Source organism: Callorhinchus milii, unplaced genomic scaffold (genome assembly GCF_018977255.1).
Source record: "Callorhinchus milii isolate IMCB2004 unplaced genomic scaffold, IMCB_Cmil_1.0 Scaffold3, whole genome shotgun sequence".
Lineage (NCBI taxonomy): Eukaryota > Metazoa > Chordata > Chondrichthyes > Chimaeriformes > Callorhinchidae > Callorhinchus > Callorhinchus milii.
Genome location: NW_024704744.1, coordinates 72,618,216 through 72,641,295, shown reverse-complemented (window position 1 = coordinate 72,641,295; position 23,080 = coordinate 72,618,216). Strand labels below are relative to the sequence as shown.

General features: G+C 40.0%; 1 protein-coding gene across 1 annotated transcript in view; it reads left to right on the top strand.

Moving 5' to 3' along the window:
* The window catches only part of pde10a (phosphodiesterase 10A), a 132,885-nt gene that overhangs the window by 62,523 nt on the left and 47,282 nt on the right, over positions 1-23,080 (top strand). The window contains exon 2 of the mRNA XM_042333374.1: positions 7,078-7,206. Within this exon, the coding sequence (XP_042189308.1) occupies positions 7,078-7,206 (129 nt within the window). The remainder of the gene's footprint in view (positions 1-7,077; positions 7,207-23,080) is intronic.

Genomic DNA, 23,080 nt, shown 5'->3' with positions numbered 1-23,080 from the left:
GAAGAAATCGTCCACATTAGCTTCACTACAGAATGAAAACTGCCAACTGCTTCTGGATAGACTAGACTAGTGGTGTAATCTGGAGTGAGTGGGTGATCTCACTTTACCTCACACCGAGTAAGGAACCTGGTTGGACTATTATACCTCACCTGAAATATTTGAATTTGGGAAGCTTTTTTCCACAGCAGCTCAGTTTCGGTCCCATTTCAGCTCTCTTTCATTGCTGCTACATTCCCTCATGGAGTCCTGTAGTGTATTGGTTAGAGCACTCTCCCTGTAAGCGAGAGGACGAGGGTTTGATTCCTTACTCCACATGCCTCTTTTTATCTATCAGTAACTGGGAACTCGGTTGTTTAGTCGATTGGCGAATCATTTCCAGGGGTAATAATCCCTTCAAAAAAAAATAAAAACAATAATAATTTGGTCACTCAATCCATGACTGGTTGTGGGACCATGTTGTGTGCAATTGGCTGCTGCAATTAACCCATAAAGTATAGTCAAATCACTTCACAATATATTTCATGAAGCACTTTGAGGCATCGCGATGATGTAATAAGGTGCTATATCAAATGCAAGGATTATTATTACATGAGTCAAGAGTATTTTTTTTATCATTTAAGAGGTAAGAGATGTTAGGAACATCATAACATCTACATTCTCAAACACTCTTTTTGTGAAGGAATGTTTTCTGGTTCACATTTAGCTAGTTTGCTGTAATCTGAAGATTGTTAGACGTCGATAGAACAGTTCTCGCTCGAAGTGTTAGTCGAATGAAATACCAATTAACATGTATTACATGCTAATTTTGCAAATGAGCTAAGCGATCTTCTCCATCTAACAAGTTACTGCCAAAATGCTAAATGTAAGAAACTTCATTAAAAATCTAAGGAAAGTCCAGTTTTCAAAAAGAAAATCCTTCATTCTGTTCATCAAGTTTTATTACAACAATTTTGTTCTTTCGGAAAAAATCCAATTCTGCTTGGCACCTGACACACACATGTTTCTCCTCACTCATGCTCTATGTAAAATAAGTTTGGTTTATATGGGAGAAGAGTCTACAATTTGCTTGTTGTAGAGACTTCATTCATGACTTTTATTCTACTCATTTTTTGTCAAACCCTTTTGTATCTTTTACTCTAAAGTCTGTACTGTGATGAAACGTCAAAGTCAAATTACTCATTCATTTAATTCTGCAACATGCTGCGTCAATAATGCTGGTGTTTAAATTTCAATTAAATAAATGTAATGTCTTGCTGTAATGTAATGTCTTGTGCAATTGACTAATGCGTTTCGCCCACAAAATGTACAGTCCATTCACTTAACGGTATATTCTGTGAAACACTTTTGAGATGCCTTGAAGACGTGAGAAGGCGCTATATCAAATACAAGCATTATTATTATTATGAACACAAGTTACAAGGTTGAAGGAGGTAAAGATTCTGCTTATAAGTATGTTTGCTTGTGCATTCTGAGAGGTGATAATATAAGTGGCTAGTTTTACAGCTTTTTGTGTAACAGGAGACCAGACAGAGCAAAGAGGCATAGGTCAGTGGGGATAGAATAATAGAAATATATTTGGATGCACTTTTTAAAAAAGTAAATATTAGGGGGTGAGGGACTTGAGTTCTACCCCCCACGCATGTGAATCCATCTGATGTACTAAAATTGAATGTATGGCCAAATTGACCTCAATATTGTGCATATGGGTGCAAAGAGATAGTTGAGGCAATAGTTCAATAACAGTAGTTCAATTTATAAGTTTGATTATAAGTTAATGGAGAATTTTATTCAGTTTGATATTGTAATTCCTAACAGTTTTGCAGTTAATGTGCCTGTTTATTCTGTAAATACTTGACTGGGTTGCAGTGTTCAGCCCAATAATGACGTACTTATTTATTCCGTCACACGTCATGAGTTTGGACCACTCAAATTGCAGTCAAATCGTAAGTCATGTGTTAGTCATAGTTTGGAAGGCGATAAAAGTTCCCTAAGATATTGGAAATAACATAATCTGTTGTGCTGAGAATCTTTAGCTTTGAGGGGCACCACTTTATTTGGGAACAAAAATAAAATTAAATGCAAATCAATAATTGGTAATAATTTGGTGGTGTCTGACACTGCTTGCACAATTAGGATGCAGTATACACAGCAGGTATGTTCAGAAATGATCCTATTTCAGATCTGGCAGAGGTGCCTTTGAATGAACGGAGCAGTATCCAGATTCTAGCAGTAGAGGGCATGAATATTAAGTTTTCAACAACTGTATTTGTTCGAGACACCATTTAGAAAAATAACAATGTTTCAAAAATCATGGGTAATGTGACCCCAGATCTCTGAAGATTCCCATGTTTAATGAGAATTCTGAACGAAATAAATATTTAAGCTGTTTATGTTTCCAATCTGGTATTGAAAACCTACTATCTTGACCGCGCCTATGGTCACCTACACCTCCCTCTTCTTCCTTGCTGGCATCCAACCTGGCTATTGTACAGCGCGCAGAGATGTTATTTTACCTGAAGGGCGCAATACAAGTCCAGGCTACTGTTCTGAAATACCTCTTAGAAAACACGAAGTGTAGTCAATATTTCTCATAGAATCTGCGAGAATATAAATGTAGCACTTTTTGACAGTTGTAAAGTTTAGCTGTGCTCCTGAAATATTTAGACTTATTTACAATCTTACAATTTGGGGGTTCTTTGTTTTCTTTACAAATAAACTTGCATTTATATTATTGATGGAGCATTATCAAAGGATGAACTCTTAACTGAAACACATGGATGTGAACGTTTATTCAAAAAATGTATACAATATGTTCATTTAAGGTTTGTTTAAGTTGTCCTCCCCTCTCTTCCCTCTCCCTCCGCCCCCCCCCCCCCCCCTCCCCCGCCTCAAAAAAGTTTTGTTAACAATTTGTGTGCATAGAAGAAGCTGACTTGGAACTGCTTGGCATTGCTTGGCTCCCTGCACACATCTGTTCTTCATATGCTAAATCAGTGCAAGCCTATAACCATGGGGATTTTATGTGGAAAAAAACTATCTAAATGAAGCTAAATTTTAACCATGCCATCTGCTACTGACATAGAAACAGCCACATCCATCAAACAAGCAGATTACCTAAGCATTATTTTTTCAATTATTAGGGTTCTTGATATACATTCTTGAATACAAAGTTAATGGAGAATGATTTTGTTGGATTTTACTGTTTCATGTTAATTTTCTTTTAAAGATACAGCCCAAAACCGTATTATTGCTAAATGTCCCAGAGAATCTTCCTTTCAATAGTTACCTCGCGTATCAAATAAAAATAGTTATGTATTTATAATAATAATAATCCTTGCATTTGATATAGTGCCTTTTTATCATTGTGTCCATGATGCTGGAAATATGACGCCCAGAGAGTAAATGTGAAGTGCATGGAACCTGCTTTAATGATCATTTTGGGTTACAGTTACTCCTGACTCTGGCGTATTCCATCCAATAAAATATGCAGGGAAGTGAACCCCATCCTTGTAAAGATTTGTTTGCAATTTATAATTGGGAGTTGAAATGACCAACTAAATCTACGTTTAAAGAAGAACATATAACAGCTTTTAAAAGTCAACAATGTATTTGTAAAAGAAATGTATAAAATAACAGAGGAGTGGGACTACATTGAAAGCTAGCATAATTGTAATTTGTTGCTGTTGTTAGCTTGAGAGACAGCACAACAGGCTGAATGGCTTTCTCCTGTACCTTAAAATTTCAATAATTCTAAAAGACCAAAAACTTCCAGCTAAGAGTAATTATAATACCGGAACCTGCATTTACCATCTTTTTTCAGTGCCCCAAAATGCCGGTAACGCATTGTAATTATTTAAATTCCAAGAGCAGAAGATAGTGAATAAGCTGTCTTCTATGGCATGATAGATAGAGCTGTGTATAAGATTGGTTGGCAGGATAGAAGTGGTAGTTCATTGTTTTAATAAAAGTATTGGCTGTATGACATTTGAATTATAACACAACAACATAATTACATTTGTATAACTCTTTTCACGTCGGAGGACGTCCCAAGGCGCTGGACAATCATTGTTTCGCACAAAGTTTAACATTTAATTTTTTTTATCCCTTTCCATCTTTTAGCACAAAATTTTGTTGAACAACTAATGATTATACACAGCATTTACTGCACGTACACACATACTATACTTACTGTTACATTTACACATCCCTCTGTCTATTATATATCAATATGTGTGTATACACACAGACAGAGACACCTACACCTATTGTCACAGGTATGTCTACTTAGCTGTATGCGCTTGCTGATTCAACTACAAACTTCACATATGGAAGAAACACCTACTTGGAGTTACCTACCACAGGAGGGGAAATATATTGGCAGCAAGGTGCTTAAGTCAGACAAGGAGAGTATTCCTAACCACCAGGACCATTGGTCAAAGGCCTCAGTTCCTCCATTTGTCAATCTTTAAAGCATTGCCACACTCCCAACATAGGCATCAGTGAACTAATCATATACTACAAAATATCTGAAAACCCATTGGGGAAAAAAAAATGTGAGTTTTCTTTTAATCCGTTTACTAGATTGGAAGTGTGTGTGTGTTGGTGCTGTCAACAAATGCCAGAGTTGTCTAAATTATTCCACCAGACCTTGGGTTTCTTTTGGAATTTTTTTTTGTGGGCAGACATTGCCCTGTAGAACTGCATCCATGAACATGATGTCCTTCGACATTGATTCATTACCACAAAAGCTAACTGCTCTTGTAATGGACTGGCAACAGACTTGATGAGGAAGTTCCTCCCCCAAGACTCTTGCGTGCTTTTGAATGGGGTTTACGGGAATAAATAAATAAATAATAATCCTTGCATTTGAAATAGGATCTTATCACGTTTTCGACACGTCTCAAAGTGCTTCACAGGATATACAGTAAAGTGGATTGACTGTATTTTGTCAGCAAAACGTGGCAGCCAATGTGCTGAATATGCTGGAACCTCTGTGCATATGTCTACGCACAGGCTTTTCATCCTTACACAGCTTCAATCAGACTTCACAGTGGCTTTGGGTCAAATGCCACATCTTTCAACAGTAAAATGGAAAGAACTCCATAAGTGAAAATGTATGTCTTTGGGAGAATATATACATCACAGTATACTTCTATAAAACTGATGCAATTACTGCTTTTTAAAAAACATGATAATTCTACAAACATCGTTACAGCTGGCATAGCAATTTTCATGTTGGGAGGACATCTCAAAGTATTTCACAGGACATAGAGAGAAGTGGAGTAACTGTGGGAATGCAGATAGAGTAGTCTATGTGTAAAAGGGCTCTGAGTTTTGGGTACTTTTGGGACTCATCAAGCACTCCTTACTGGTATACTCCAAAGATTGTATACCTCCATATTACTCAAATTCTAGTATTGGATAGAGGAGGAAAGCCTTTATCTGGGTTGTTATTTCCTAACACCTACATCAAGATTGAAGAGCTTTGGGGTTACTCTGCAATGTGTAGTTTTTGTTTGCTGAGTTTTTTTCCAGTCTAGTGAATCTTTTTCTGTTCCACAAACCTTACCGTGTGACTGTCAAGATTCCTGGTTAACCTTTGTCAGGCCAGATGCATTATATACAGCTGGTGCAATAAATTGCCATTTGCTTGTGGTTGATTTATTTATTTTTGGTGACGGTATCAAATTCCTCTGTTTTCGCCCCAGTGACCCTGGGCTGCGAGCAGTCCTACGGCTCATAGGGTGGGTGACGTGCTTCCAGTCATCAGTCATTTTGCATGTGAGTGGCCTAATGATGCACTCTGGCATTTTAAATCTCCAAGCAAGTGACAGTTTAAAGAGAACAATATCTTTTGCTGAGGATAATAAGAGTCCTATGTTCATTTTGGTTCAGTTGACATCACTCTCACCTCAGGGCCATAAAGTTGTGGATTTATGCTACATGTGTTGGAACTTAAGCTCACAGGCTAGGTTGAACCTGAAGGATTATTGGCCAGGACATTGGGTGTAATTATCTACTCTTTTCGAAAAGTGTCATGGACTCTTCAATTTCCTTCTAAGGACAGACAGGTAAGACCTCGGTTTAACGAAGGTAGAAGCATCCAACAGTAGAAGTTTTCCCACAAAGTAGAGTCACTCTACTTTGCAGTGTATCCTGTGAAGCGCTTTGAGACATCCTCCTGACGTGAAAGGTGCTAATATCAAATGTTATTATTATTACTGTATTGCAGTGCCAGGATGGACTATGAGATCGAGGCATATGAAGAAAAGGCAGGTAAATGGTACTGAATGAAACAACCAGCACAGACACAGTGAGCCCAATGGCTTTTGTTTATTCTATGGTTCCTGCCATTGGATTTGGACCCATAGCCTTCTGACACAGAGGTGAAGAAATACAACAGAGCCAGATTGCTCTTGAATGTGAATGGTTTTGATTTAAAAACTGCTTTAAAATAGCACCCCAATGTTGTGCTATATTTACTGTGCAACCTTCTCAGTGTCAGCTTACAGATGGCAGGATGCATGTTTAGTGGCAAGTGGGTCTGTAGAAAAGTGCCCTCACCTTTGACCTCATTTAGTGTCAATTTGCAAATAGTGAAATATTTCAGTTTTATTGTTTCCATGCTCATCGTCAATTTATGATTTGAGGAGGTACCCTGTAACAAATCGTGTAGGCGATGCAAACCGCATTCAGTCCAGTTCCCTATCTGTAACTTGTGGTTCTGTCTAACTCAAGCAGTCTGCCCTCCAAACACTTATATTGTTTAGCTTCCAGGTGGTGGTGTATGGAAAGTAAGCAAGCCTGACGTTCTATGCAGAATGTTGATGTATAATTATGAAGTTTCTTGTTGTTTAATATTAGTTGTCCAATAATGGTCATTCTGCTCTTAGTTTCTGTTTTGGCAGGGATTTGTATGGTCATGGTGCAGCACCCACAGCAGTGATCTACAGTACATTCATACCAGCTGTTCTATATGGAGTGTGTCCAATTACCAGTGGTTCGCCATATGTGCGCTGTGTGTGTGTGTGTATGTGTTCTCTCTCACACACTTTCATTATCTTGTATATTTTGCAGGTCTGACAGATGAAAAAGTAAAGGCCTACCTTTCTCTCCATCCCCACGTGCTAGATGAATTTGTGTCTGATAGTGTGAATATTGAAACCGTTGAGAAATGGCTGAAGAGAAAGAGCAGCAGACTTGAAGGTAAGTTCATTGCTCCAGAGCTGGAAGAGGTCTTCTAGCTGGTACCTGGTACAATCATACTTTGTATAATAAAGTATAATTTGGTCTGTACCTCTGTATAATAAACCAGCATACCTTGTGTTAGTTGTGGCACTAATTTACAATGTTGTAGTGTAGATTTATAGATAATTACTGATGTTGTTATACAATTACGGTAACAGGTGATGCATGTAAAAATACATATAAATGTTTTTAATGAGGGGCAAATGAGGCGAATGATGGAAATTTTGCATTTGTGTTTTTTTTCTTTCTCACTTTGGGATTAATAATTGACGACAAATAATATTGTGTAGTTTTTTGAGGCAGTGCTCAATTGCATAAACAGACTTCTCCTGCACACAACAAACTTGAATCTTTATTTTTTTATTTTCCTGAGTACATCTGAGTATGATTATGCCGAGAAAATATGTCCAGAACTGTTGTCCTAAGCTCCATGTTGTCTCATTCATGTACACACCAAATAATAATTCTTGTCATAATTCAAAGTCCCAACATGAGGCTTAATCACACAACCTTCTGACTGAAGAGGCAAGAGTCCTACCAAATGAGACAATAAATTCAACATTACATAAAGCGTTTCACAATCTGTCAGACATGTCTCATTTATTCTAAGTGTATTCTTCCTCTCACACTTTACTCGTTGTCTTATTTTCTTCACTCCTGTCCCAGAAGCTATGAGCATCCGATATCCCGACTAAAATTGTCACTAAGATTCTTTCGAACAAATGAGTTGACGTTTCTAGCATAAGAGAACTTGTAGAAAATCTTTGCTCCATAGTTTGGCAGCCCACATAAAAATGCCATCGGGGCTGGTGACATTTTATTAGTTTATTACTTCATTGTTTCTGTTTGTTATTTTCAAGACTTTTTCAGCACAAGTATTTAATGTGAGATAGCTGTCAATTCACATATTTTCTGCCAATTAACTTGTTTTGTCACTAAATTCATTTTAGGAGGAGAATAAATGAAGTGTCTTGACAAAGTGGCTTAGTTTGTCAAAAATATTTTGATATTTAAAAATCCTGATTTTCAAAAGTAGAGAGATTTCCTTGCATTTCTTTGGATGTCTTCTTATATCAAATCACACAAATCAAATGTATGACCATTGTTGTTGCACTAATAGGCTTTGATCTGCATTTGGTGAATAAGTAATATTCTTCCTTTTAAGTTAATGCAAAACTGTACCACTCATGTTCTCATTCACACCAAACTCCACACACCCATCACCCCAATCCTTGCCTGGCTCCCTGGCTACGTAAGGACCAAGTTCAAGGTCCACGCCCAGCACCTCTCTGACCTACTCATACCCCACTCCTCTGCCTGCCATTTTCTCTTAGCTACGGCAGGACTGCTGTGTATCCCCAACTCCTCTGTGCCACTATTAGTAGCTGAACCGTCAGCATCTATGCCCCTTATTTCTGGAGTTCCTTGCCTCAATTCCTCTGCCTTATCCCTCTATGTTTAAATCCCACCTTTTCAACTGAACCTATGATCACCTCTCCCCCATCTCCACTGCTATATGTTCCAAGGTGTTGTCCCACATGAAGGGTGCTGTGTAATTGCTAGTTGTTTTTGATTACTTGTTGATGCTTTTCACTATCACATTTGGTCTGTCTGGAATGCTAAGGCACACTCCATACGGATAAACAATCTTGTTTGTATGCTTGGAAAAGAAACTCCTCTTCTCTCGTAAAGTGATAAACCTTACTGGAATCTTGTCCCATGGGTTCCAGCAGGCCTCGGTATCTTGCCCAAAGTGGTCATTCATCATGCGTGAGCCTAGATGGTGAGTGTTGACAGGCTTGTTAACCATGAGCCACACAGCTGAGGCTGATCGTGTTCTCACCACATGGCCAAAATGTGCATTTTTCTAGTAAGGACATGGAGAGTATTCATCAGTACAAATCCCATCTTAGTTATCCCATCCCTCACCCAGGCAGCTTGGGTCAATTATAACTTCACTACCAATGCCCTGGTTGAAATCAGCTAATTCAGCACAGACTTTGAATCCAGCATTTGTACCTTTTTTTAATTTTCCCTCTACAGTGCTACTGGTCAATTTAGAAAATTAAAGTAACTTGGTTTTAAGACAATTTCACTGTTTCAAATGGTCTTTTTTGAGGATAGTCAAAAAGGTGAAAGATTGACAGTGAACAAAGCTGTAATAATGTAGTGCAGTTGTGTTAATCTATGACTCAGTATCGTAAAGCTAATAGCGGTCACGAACACTTGAGGGTGACATTCAGAGAAACATCTCACCTTGAGAAAAAAAATCTATGCCATAGTGCTCTAAAGGTTAAGCTGAGGACATCTGCAAAATATTTTTTTTCCTTTGTCATGTTCTTGGATGAGAAGGAGAGGGTGTTTGAAGTCTATGCCAAACTGATTGAAAGTTTTACGTTTATAGGTTTGTGATGAAGTTCATTAGATATACAATGTGCTCATCCTGTTCAACATTACATTCACGTCATTTGAAAACTGGCCAATTTAGTACCATGGGTGGATGTCAGCGCAATTGGGACAATGGGACACAAAACAAGCTTTATATTCTCCAGACTCAACGGCATTGAATGATTTACATTGTTCTTGTGTTTTTTTAAAATATCCTAACAGTCTCTTCATTTACTAGAAAGTGCTTAAGATAAATTTAAAAAGATTGCTTTTTAGATTTGGTCTGCTAACATTGCTGTTCATGTAGAGTTTTGCACGTTGATATCTGATGCATGTGCATTTGAATGCCATAATTCCAAAGTGCCTTGTACTTGTATCATTTGAAATGCATTAATTTCTGTTTTAGCAGCAGAGGGGACAGTTTAGTAGTAAGAAAGCATTATTAAATGCTGTTCAATATAGAGAATGGAAAAGAGGAGTAGAAGTAGAAAATTGAGTTTTATCCTACTCAATGCCACCTTAAAGCCCCTGACCTAACAATGTTACCAAATATGGCTGAAATTTCATATCCACGTTGGCTACAGTTGTGGTCCTGGCACTAAGAAATTATTTCCTTCATTTTCCTTGTAAATCTGCATACTTGAGGCTTTGCCTGATACTGGGAGTGTTCCAGCCTTTGCAAAGGCAGCAGTCCTATTTAGACCATTTCTCTCAATTAGAAATTCTGCAGCTCACCATGTCAGATTTGTCTTTGAACTGCATTTACCGATCCTATTGATTTAGGATTCAGAAGAGACAGAGACAGCTTTGGATATCCACTTATCCAGTTAATAAATAATGTGATGATGTTTGAATCAGAGAATAGCTCAACTCCTAGCAGCTTGTCTTTATTGAAGGTTGGTTCATTTTTTTTTAGTATCTCTGTCTGGCAGTGAAACGTGCGTGCTTTCATTTCAAAGAATGAAGACCCTACTAGGTACTTTTATCTTTCTCTTGTTTTTGAAAATACTCTGGTTCCTAATTTGTGTACACTTGTCATCAAAAGAAAAAGAGAGTTGGTTAGAATATTTTAATTTGGTCTTTTAAACTTTTTTCTCAATCTAATCTTAAATTGGAATGTAATTCACTTATTGTAATAGTAATATTCAGGATTTTCACAAAAAAGATTTGCCTGAAAAATTGATGCTGCAATGCCGACAGCATTGCTCTGTATCCTTATTTGTGGCACAGCAATAACTTGTTTGGTTTTAACAACAGAAGATCATGTCCTAGTAGATCTTGTGTAATTGTTACCCTAATTGTGATCAAAGTTCCTTTAACATTTTGCCATAAATGTCTTGTAAAACCACTACTCTGTGAAACTCAAATGTCTCTGTTAACAAACTGATCTCATTTCTAAATTTCATCAAAGGAGATGAAGTACTAGTGCTAGGGTTTGCCAAATGTACAAGAAAATGCCCCGATGGTCTGCCAAAGGGACATGAGACATGTTCAGTTTCATAAATATATGTATGGTTGCCAGTGGGTTACAAGACAGTGCAGGCAGAGTGATGATATGAGTGAGAGCACAGGGGTCAAAATAGGGGGTTTGTCTGTGTTGGAGACCCAGGAATTAATCCACACATTCCATATTGCCGGTTTCGCCCACAAAATATACAGTCGTTACAATATATTCTGTGAAGCGCATTGAGACGTCTAAACGACGTAATAAGGCGCTATGTCAAATGCAAGGATTATTATATTATCGTACAGCACTCTGTCATGAGTTTTGCCTCTTAAATATATATTACTTTTGGTGACTTACTGTCCATGCACATTAGTGTGCATGCTATTGTGGTGTGCTAATTGTGCAATTTATTGCATAATGAGTTATCAGGAGTTTACTCTAATTATCTGTGTCCCAAAGACGGATTTATAAAGATGCTATGTACACTATTCATGGAAAAACTGATTACAATTATATCCATTCTGTAATAATGACACTATTTCTCCTTGGAATAAGAAAAAAAGTGAACAACATTCTGTTTAAATTAGGAAGATTTGTGAAATCAAATGGAACGCCCTACTACATTTAATAACAAGCCACTTAAAAGAAAGCATAGTATTACATTTATTTCTGTGTTCATAATCTATGAGTTATCTATCACTCACATGTACAACCTAACTGTCTTGTAATGTCCATTATTGGTTTGTAGCAGATGGTTGGACATTTAGAAGCAAATATTGATTGTTGCTCAAGCTATATTAGTTAAGGTTTTATTTTTGTTATATTCTATAATGGTCATACAGTAAACAAACCGTACTTTGAAAAGTTTTCTGCGTAAACAGCTCTTCTACCAGCTGCAAGAATGCAGTTGGTTGAAGCTGCAGTTCGCTCATCACATTGTAGACATTGCTTGACTTTATGGTGGCTGTCGAGAATCATTTCAGTCACCTGTTTAATCTACTTATGTTTGCTTAATGCGCATTATCAACTTATCTGTATCATAACTTGCAACAGCACTGTCAAACTGCTCATTTTATGGCTCATAAGTCAAGGTATACAACATTCTCCTGTATCATGAAGATATAACCTAATGGTACATTTTTATCTTTGGGTTCCTGCTGATGGCAGTTCTGAAGTCTGTAGTATCCCAGCAATGTAAAGGAGACAGTGTTCATTGTCAAACTAGATGCTATTGTCTCGTACCGTCAGCAGCAGTGTGACTCTACAGCAGATACCATTAAAGGCAGGCGTGCTTTTAGGTCACCAGCTTGTTGAATGACTAAAACACTTTGTCTTGCTCCAATTATGGAAAGGGAAACAGATTAAGGATCACTTCTGTAAATTATGTGCAGCATAAGACTGCATTACATTATATAAAATAGCATAGGTTAAAATGTGATTGAAGGATATAATGCATCCAAGGGATTAGGTGACTATTAATAGTGGCTGATACATCATTCGTATCAGATTGATGTCATTTGATCCTCCCTGATGTGTTGTGTCTGCGACAAACTCCTTTTTTGTATTATGAATTGGAGGTAAATGTTAAAGAGTTCTATTTTGGAAATATAGGGTTGTTTAAATAATTTGTACATGTTGATTGAAATGCAACAAAAAGGAGGTACACATAAAGATAATTATCAATGGTAAACTAGTTTTGAAAATCCTGGTATTAAATTGAGTTAATTTTCTTGTGGAATGGTGCTAATGCAGTCACCAGCATAAACGCTTTTCAAATTTATGAGTTTTGTTATGATGGAGAGCATAAAGTCATTATGTTTGTTGTGCAGAACTGAGGAAATTTGAGGGAACACATCAATAGTGTAACTTGGCATTGTCCTTACATTTGCTTAAAGCATAAGTTTACGCTGAAAAAGAACAAGCAACTACAATGATTCCAGCCTGAAGTGTTTTCCACTGTGTCTGTCTCACCCACTCTTTTTATTGGATTTACACCTTTACCCCCACAATCCCTAACCGCTGCCTTGGAGTCCTCTGAACTCCTCTCCCTCTGGCCTTCAACCCTCACTGACCCCTCTTCTCCTCTCACCCTCCTCCACAACACCTTCTCCTCCACACTCGAAACTCTTGCCCCCATCACCTCCCGTACTGTCTCCTACTCTCGCTCCTCCCCTGGTTCACCACCCACCTCCACTCACTGAAGAGCCAGGTGCGGGCCGCTGAACGCACTTGCGTCAAATCTGGCCTAACGGTCCACCGACAAATCTGGCTGGACCTCCTCAAAATCTACCGCTCCACTCTAGCCTTGGCCAAATCGTCCTTCTACTCCAGGATAATCCTGGAGGCGAAGAAGAACCCCAGGCTACTGTTTTCTACCACATCCCGACTCCTCCGTCCCCCCCGCCACCCCGCGCAGGTCATCTCCTCCAACCTTCACTGCGAGGAGATGCTGGATTTCCTTGAATCCAAAATCAAGGGAATTCGCTCCACGGTCACTTCCCCTCCAACATCCACCCACCCCCCACCCCCTCCCTCCCACATTCCGACTCCTACCCATCCTCCCCTTCACACTTTTGTACCCGTTTCCCCACCCTCTGTCACCAAACTCATCCTATCCCTGAAACCCACCACCTGCTCCCTTGACCCCATCCCCACTCCACTCCTTATCTCCCAGCTCCACCTCCTTGCCCCACATATCACAGACATCGTCAACCTGTCCCTCTCCTCTGGCTCTGTTCCCATTCCCTTAAAAACTGCCACCATCACTCCCACCTTGAAAAAACCCTCCCTTGATGCGTCGCAGCTATCAAGCTACCGGCCCATCTCCAACCTCCCCTTCCTGTCCAAGGTCCTGGAACGAGTTGTCGCCTCCCAGCTGCGCTCTTTCCTCTCCACCCATTCATTATTCGAACCCCTTCAGTCGGGTTTCCGTGCTGCCCATAGCACAGAAACTGCCCTGGTCAAGGTCACCAATGACATCCTGACCATCTGTGACCAGGGCTCCCTCTGCCTCCTCGTCCTCCTCGACCTATCGGCAGCATTCGATATGGTCGACCACGCTATCCTCCTCCACCGCTTGTCCTCCCACCTCAACCTTCAAGGCCCTGTCCTTGAGTGGTTTAGGTCGTACCTCTCCCACCGTCTTCACTTTGTTTCCACTAACGGCTTTTCCTCCAGCCCCCGCACTGTCTCGTGCGGTGTCCCTCAGGGCTCTGTCCTCGGTCCCCTCTTCTTCACCCTCTATATGCTCCCCCTTCGTGACATCAACCGCAGACATGGGGTTAACTTCCACATATATGCGGATGACACCCAACTCTACCCTCAACTCCACGACCACCGATGTCCTGACAGCCTGCCTGTCCGACATCGAGTCCTGGACGAGAGACAACTTTCTTCAGCTCAACGTGCGCAAAACTGAGGCCCTCCTGATTGGCTCGCGTCAGCGCCTCCGCACCTCAGGCGCTGACAGCATCAGCATCCAAGGCTGCACTCTCCACCTCTCAAAGCCAGTCAGGAACCTCGGGGTTCTGTTCGACCCTGAGCTGTCCTTTCTCCCTCATATCCGCGCCACAACTGGCACCGCCTTCCATCACTTCCGGAATATCGCCAGACTACGGCACTACCTCACCCCTCACGCTGCTGAAACTCTGGTCCACGCCTTTATCACCTCAAGGCTGGACTATGGGAACTCTCTCCTCGCCGGCCTTCCCGGCACCTCCCTCCACAAGCTGCAGGTCATTCAGAACTCTGCAGCTCGTGTACTGTCCCGCACCAGGCTTCGGGACCACATCACTCCCACCCTCGCTCACTTCCACTGGCTCCCCATCCCCCAGAGGATCGAATTCAAGATCCTCATCCTCACCTACAAAGCCATGCACGGCCTTGCTCCCTCCTACCTCTCTGACCTACTATCCCCCTACTTACCTGCCCGTACCTTCTGTTCCTCTGGCTCCGGTCTGCTCCACATCCCCCGCCCCAACCGCCCTACCATCGGTGGCCGGGTCTTCAGCCTCTCAGCCCCTAGGCTCTGGAACTCTATCCCCCAGTGCCTTCGCCTCGCCTCCTCCCTTTCCTCCTTCAAGGCCGGTTTCAAGACCTTTCTCTTTGACCGTGCCTCCAGCTCCCCTCTCGACTCTCTACCCCCTCCTCGCTCCCTCCCTTCCCTCCCCTCACCCTGACCATTTCCCCCCTGCTCGAGTCCTGACCCAACTGTACAGCGCCTTGGGACGTCCTCCCGACATGAAAGGCGCTCTATAAATGGAATCTTGTTGTTGATGAGGTGAATGATAAATTTATCTGGAGGATTATTGGCCAGGGCACTAGGGAAACTTCTGTTTTTGAATAATGTCATGGGATCTCAGCAGGCAGATAGGATCTTGGTTTAAGTGCTGCGGGACGCTACCCTACTTGAAGGGAGCTTTTTAAATTTTGAAATAAGTTGTTTCTGTTAAAGTCTCCGAGCACAGTCCTTGGTACTGTGCTTCAGTATGAGCCTAGACTATGAGCTCAAGTCCTGACATAGCTTGAATCCACAGTCTACTGACCTAGAGGGAAGGCTGTGTTTGTTTGTCTCTTCACCTTCCGGAGGCCTAAAAGTCTACCAGCCGAGAGCTGAGACAAAGTTACATTTATATGGCTTGACAACCTCAAAGATGTCCCAAGTGCCTATGCACATCCTCCTGATGTGAAAGGCGCAATATAAATGTAAACGTATATTGTATGCAATGCTTTTCAATTCAGGAGAATGCCTCAAAGTACTTCATACAACTGACTGGAAAAATGAGAGATGTACTCATTTTGCTTTGCATTTTCACCTTCAACTGTTGCTCCCTCCTGAAGATATAACTTGCTCAGAGGTGCTAGCCATGAAGGCTGGATGCTCTCCTGTGCTTTACTCAGGTGGCCATTCTTTATCTGTAAACTGAAACAGTGAGGGTTAACAAGCTGGACAAAGATGTGAACAATCAGTCCTGTCTAACCCTTGCCAAACATCCACAGCTGCAGTTTCGCAATAGCAGTCACTGAACAATGATGGGAAATCTTGGTCTTTTATTTTCTGTTTCATACCCCACTCTGACCCAAGAGAACCGAGGGAAGTACTATTACCCCAATTTCTGCTCTGGCTGAGATCAGCTAACTGATCAGTGATTAATGAACGGCAGTCAGCGGGCACAGGGGTGCACTCCAGAGGTTGCAGAGTGTAACTGAGACTGACTAGGACCACTTGTTTGAGGAGCATCTTTGGGACCATAATTATTTATTGTTGGGGGGAGTAATGGAGGGGGGAGTGCAGAGGATTCTAAATAATTATAATCCTTTCATTTGATACAGGATCTTGTCACATTGAAATATCTCAAAGCCTTTTCTGTAAAGTGACTATACATTTATAGGTGAATGTGGCAGCCAATTTGCACACAGGAGTGTCTCTCAAACAATCATGAAGCGAATAACTCTATCGAGTGAATGAGGCCCTCATGATGAAACTGGAAGTCATGGTAAAATATTGCCAAATCTTGGATATTATCCCAAATGTATTCCAGCTCCAAGATCCATGTAGGGGTCGATAGTGGACTCACTAAGCCCATCCGTCTGGAAAAGGCGATAAGGCAAGACTTCCCATTGTCACCCACCCTATTTGATGTGTCCATCAACGGCATGTTGGATGGCATTGAGGAGAAGGACTTGACATATCTGTTGCAGGCCTTTCTGACAGGATTGTACCACTTCTGTTTGCAGATGAAAGAGGTAGTAATGGTGTAACTCTTTTAAAACAGTCATTGTTGTATTGCCAACAGTGGCTCTGAAAGTGGTGGCAAATTGGCCCGGTAAACGATGCATCAGTCTTGCAGTCAAAGTTATTGTTCACTACTTAAATAGGTGTTTTTTTGGCTCACACCTCTGAGGCAACATAAATCGAAAGAATGTTTAATGTGGAGGGGGACATGCTGAACATTACACCTCCCTCCCACACATTACTGACTTGTTGGGTCCTTTCCAGCCTTTGCATAAAGTTATAAACATCTCTTCACCCATTTCTTAACTCTTTCCTTCCCCCCACCCTCCCCAAAATGGGAACTCAGCGAATTTGAGATTTCTTGCATAACAGTTGATCAGATTTGAAAGTATCTGAATACAGAGGTGCAATATGAGGTGGTGATATCAAAGGAATGGTAATGATATCTGTCACTAAACATTTTAAAACATTTTTGTGTTTCAAAATCTACAACACAGAAATCCACAACACAGATTTGCACTAATGGGTGTGTGAGTGTTTGATATTATCTAACATGGGACATCTATGACTGTGCTTAAGCTTTGAAGGTTTGCTAATTTCATGACTTTGGTTTCCATTTTGATGGCTGATTCTTCAAAACACCAAACGTTTTATCCATTAGCAAAAATCTTAATGTGGGATATTGCACAGAAGACAGTTAATTTATCTTAATCGACTTCTTAACGTGATGTCTGAGTTTTGTGGCATCCTCTGAGTCCCTTCCAAAGCCCTTTACCTTGCACACTCTTTCCTTGTCTTCTGAACTTTTCTAAAAACCTATCTCTTCGACGTGCCCTGGGTCACCTTTCCTTCCGTTTGCTTGGTATCTCATATCATTCATGTAGACTAGTTTGAGATGTTCCTATTAACCCTATTGATTGCTTTCTGCATGTACAAACTCAATATTTATGGGCAGGGCCCTGATTTCTTTAATAATCTAACCCTTCTAGATTTACCCTATTTTAAAATGTATACCTCTTTGAAAACAACTTGAAGCTAAAATGGAACAATGACAAGGGGTGGATATTCTGGAAGGCTGAGGTCACATGGGCAAAGGGACATGCTAAATCTAAACCTCTCGTGTAAATGTTGTGCCAATGTACTTTATATTAATCATTTTAAATTATTCCCACCACTGTCACTCTCACCACTATCCATTCCCCCATAAAATAATACTCTCCCTAAATCCCCAGACATAACTTTCAGTGGTTCAAATCGAACTATATTATTGGGTTTTTCATGGTTAAAAATGGGTACAATTATGGAAGTGTTGCATGCCCAGAAATGTACCTCAACAACAACTTGCATTTATATAGCGCCCTTCACATGGGGGTAGGCCGGTAGGAGGCAAGGCAGAGTGATTGAGGGAGAGAATTCCAGATTTTCAGGGTGTCGTGGCTGAAGGCACGGCCACCGATAGAGTAGCGGAGAAGACGAAGGACAAACAGGAGGCCGGAGCCAGCTAAGCGGAGACAGCGGGTGGTGAAGTGGGGGGTAAGCAGTTTGGATGGATAGGGAGGTGCAAGAGCATGAAGGGATTTGAAAACAATTGAGATGATCTTGAAATTAATGGGGGTTTGGAGTTTTGTGCAGGTGAATATCTGGGCAATGGAGTTTTGAATGAATTGCATTTTGTGTACAACAACAATAAAATTACATTTGTATAGTGCCTTTCACGTCGGGTGGACATCCCAAGGCGCTGGACAAACAGAGTTACGGACCTGAGCTGGGGGAGGGTGGAGGGCAGGGGGGAAGCAGGGAGATCGAAAGCATTTGTGCATGGTAAAGCTGGGGAAACTTTGCAGTGCAGTGAAACAAAACATTCACTCCATACTGTAATACTCTTTTTACTAAAATCCTAGTGACATATTGAACAAAAGATCTTAATGCTACATATCCTGACAGGGCCTCCACTCCTGGCCTCCATTTTCTGTGCTTGATCTCAGATCTCAGGCCACCAACAAAGGAAACCTGTTTTAACAATAATATTGGGTTTAAAAAAAACTGCATTCACTCTTAAGTACATGTTTTTATCAAAGATGAGAAAATAACAATAGCATATTTACTGTTGGTACATATATGGGGAAAATGATGCAATAAAATGTTTATTGGTGACCAAAACAAGAAGGAACTTTTCCTTGATGCCAGGGTGGTGGGAAAACTGGAGGATCAGTAAGCCCACAACATTTTGGGGATGGTTATCAAATCTACTAATTGACTGGAGCTTCGTAGGCATATCCTGGCTTAAGTAAAATGGCAAGGATAGCACCATGTATACTAAATCAATAAAACGGCACTGATGGCACTAATAGAATAGATTTCAGAGGTCACTAACAAAGTCTAAATAACCTTATAGTATGATACACTATCCTGAGACTTTCTCTTTCAAAGATCCCCCCCCTCCAAAGCACTGGTGAATCTAAAAAAGACAGAATATCGTATAATATAATATTACCATTTGGTCACAAAGTGTAGCCATACTTTAGTTTATAGAGTACATCTTGTTTTTCTTCTGGCTCAGTAGCTCAGCAATGCTAAAGGTCCAGGATTCTTAAACCCTTGCAGCTCCCCAACACTAGAGGGTAATGCAGACAAAAAGGTTTCTAAATTGCTTCAATCTGTATATATAAATATAATCACAATGGATTGAGGCAGGGGACCCTTATAAAAGGGCATTCTTCATACTTTTCAAAGTATCAATAGTATCGTTGGAGAGTCATTAGTTATTTTTTTCCCCTCAACCCACCGAAACATGGACATGTTTATTAGATTCACAATAAACGTGCCCGAAAAGCCCAAGGAGAATGTTCTTTCTATTATTTTATTCCTCAAAGACATGGCTGTTCCTGACTCATCAAAGACTTCAAAAAGGTCAACAAAACCCTTGTGCACTTTGTTTAAATAGGTCACAATACCTACGTTTCCAGTGATTTCATTGAAGTGCAATAACAGTGAGACATTTTTTTCAAAAAGTGGTTGTGAAGATCTGGAAGAAAAATCTGAGAGGGAATAAATGGATTTGTAAAAATATATCAAAGTTGATTCAGTTTAAAAGTTCCTAAGCTTTTTTTTTATCAACCATCGATTTCAGTTGCGGCACAGGTAGGTCTGGGGACAAATAATTGTGTGCAATCTTGAAATCCAAGAGGTATGGAGCTTGTCAACAAGTGCTTGGTTTCAGCTCTGCAGAAAATAAAGTGAGAAGGTCTCTTGCCACCCATCTTTGGCCAAGCTTTCAGCTACTGTACCCTGTGTTCTCCCAAAATGCGTGTGTTTTGTCCACAAAATGCAGTCATACTACTTTACAGTGTATCCTGTGAAGCACTTTGAGACATCTCAATGACATGATAAGCTCCTATATCGAATGCAAGGATTATGATTATTATAAAATGTTTGTGGCTTGTAAATTTTTCTTTGACTATGCCATTGCCAGTACTTTTAAACTCCCTTTACTCCTTGCTTGGTTAGACTTTTCATGTTTTTGAAGCTATTTGAGATGTTCATCTTACATGAAATATTCTACATTTCAGCTCCACTGGTTCCCCACCCCAGCGGATTGAGTTTAAGATCCCCGTAATCACTTTTAAATCCATCTCTAGTCTTGCCTCACCCAACCTCTGTGACCTCCTTCAACCCTACCGACCTGATTGCTCCCTTCTATTAGTCCCATCATCGGTGACAGGCTTTCAGCTAATCTCTGGAACTCTATCCTGGAGTTCCTCTGAATTGTTCCCTTCCCTCTTCCAAGGCTTGTCTCGAAACGTACTTCTTTGACTGCACTTTAGGCCATGTTTTCCTTCTCCACCTTCTTCAGCTCCTAACCCCAGCTCGAGTGCCCATCAACCACTATGAATGTACTTTGGGAGGTCCTCCCAAAGTGAAAGGTCCTGTATGAATGCAATTTGTATTGCATATAATTATAGGTTGTTGACCAGAGAACTGAGCTGAATGAAACTCGGAGAAGCACAGAACTGGTGGGAGAAAGGCAAAAGTGATGAATGAGGATTATTTTGTGTACGCAGTCCAAAATATGTGCCTTCAAAGCCACAATAGTTTTAACTTTTAAATTCCTTCCAGATTGAAAAAGCTCAGGGAGGTGATTAGAAAGAATAATAAAAAGAGTCTAACCTTGACCTTTGCTCCTATACCTTAAAGTTCTCACAATATTTTACATTCACTGTCAAATTCTCAGAGAAGAGAAACAATGTGGTCATTCGCCAAAGAATTTGGGATATCTTTTATAAATGTATTGCTTTTCCATTTATGCTGAATCTATTGGGTACTGAATAGTTTGAGGCCTTGCAAACCTCAATTCTTACAGGCGTGAAATAGTAACATGGTGTAATGGTAATACTGCTACCATTCGAATTTCTACATTCCCCACTAAAATAAAACACCATGCAAATAAATTATTCACCACCACAGTGGAGGCAAAATGCTCTTGAAGGCAAATGGGATGATGTTATGGCAAACATGAGCGAGCATAAGACATCCATACAGAGGCAGATAATTTTCTTAGTGAATCACACCAAGTATTGAAAGGCAAATAGATGCTGGAATGAACATTAAAGAGGGACAAAAAGTATAGGATTTCTCGCAAGCAAGAGATCAGGGTTCGATTCCCAGCAGGGCGAAATGTTGGGCAAGTTTCCTTACTCTACACATCTCTGTTTACCTAGCAGTAAGTAGGAACCCGGTTGTTAGTTGATTGGCGGATCACTTTTCTGGGCATAATAACCCCTCCAAAAAAAATACTAATAATAATTTGGTCACTCAATCCATGACTGTTTGTGAGACACTGCTGTGCGCAACTGGCTGCTGCGTTTAGACCACAAAATAGTCAATTCACTACGTTACAATACATTCTGTGAAGCACTTTGAGTCATCTTGAAGACATGATAAGGCGATATATCAAATGCAAGGATTATTATATCCAAACATGCTGGGTTTACTTTCTCGGACCCGTTTGTCATTTTATAGATCTCTAAAGTCTCCTCTAAGATGTCTCATCAAGGTTAAATAGACCTGGATTATCGAGCCATTCTTCACATTTCTGTTTTTTATTTCTTTGCAGGTTTCATCTTGTCTCGGTAGCACACGCCTCTGGGTCAGGCGATTTTGATTACAAATAACCCACTCATCTTACAAGTAACATCTTGTAAAGCCAAATTTATTTAGTTTCTGCCACTTAGTGTTTCAGATATTTATATGTTGAACATTTTCAGTGCAGATTGGAAACAAAGAAAACATGTTACAAGTGGAAAGATTTGAATATTGTCAATTAATATCATATCTCAGTTTGTATTTGAAACTTGAAACCCAATCTTGTCCCTTATGGATACACAACTTGCGTCATTACTTGACTCTATGTGAAAGGTCCTCTTCCTAATGTGCTATAGTTATTTTTTAAACAGCTTGTTCCAATTCAAGTCTCTTTAATTTAATTATTTTATGTATCCTTGCACTTATGAAGTTAGGAATGATTTTGATGTTCAATTTAACCACAACTGCTGGTTACATTTCTATTTTAATACACTTCTATGTTATTTTTGTTCAATGTACCAAAGATTTCCATGTCCTAAAGTAATTTATAGTTCAGTGAGAATAACATAACATAAGAACATAACATAAGAATTAGGAGCAGGAGTAGGCCATTTGGGGATCTATTCTAATTCCACCTATGTCAAATAAGATTTTCAGTATTTTAAAATCTATTTAGACAATTATTTTAAACTGATTTCAAAGACTATCTTGAAGACCACAGATCTCAACATCTTAAAGGTCCTATGTGGACACCTCAAAACATGGAGCACTTAGACATATTTGAAGTTGACTCATATAAAATGTAGCTTGCAAATGGCTATGCCTATGATTGTTAGTACGTGGTTGATTCTTGGTGAGTGAAGACATCATATCCTCCATTATTATGCATAAATCGACGACTGTTTGTGGAACACTGTTGTGCGCAGTTGGCTGCCTGTTTCGCCCACAAATATACGGTCAATTGACTTTAAAGTCTATTCTGTGAAGCGCTTTGAGACGTCAAGACGTGAAAAGCGCTATATCAAATGCAAGGATTATTATTAGTATTATATCTTCACAGAATATGTTGCAAAATGGAAGTTATTGTTATGTTTGAATTAGAGTAATTACCATTAACTGGAAGATTTTTAGGAAAATGCATGGAATCTTCAAATTGGTTCAGATTTCAAAAAGTGTGAATG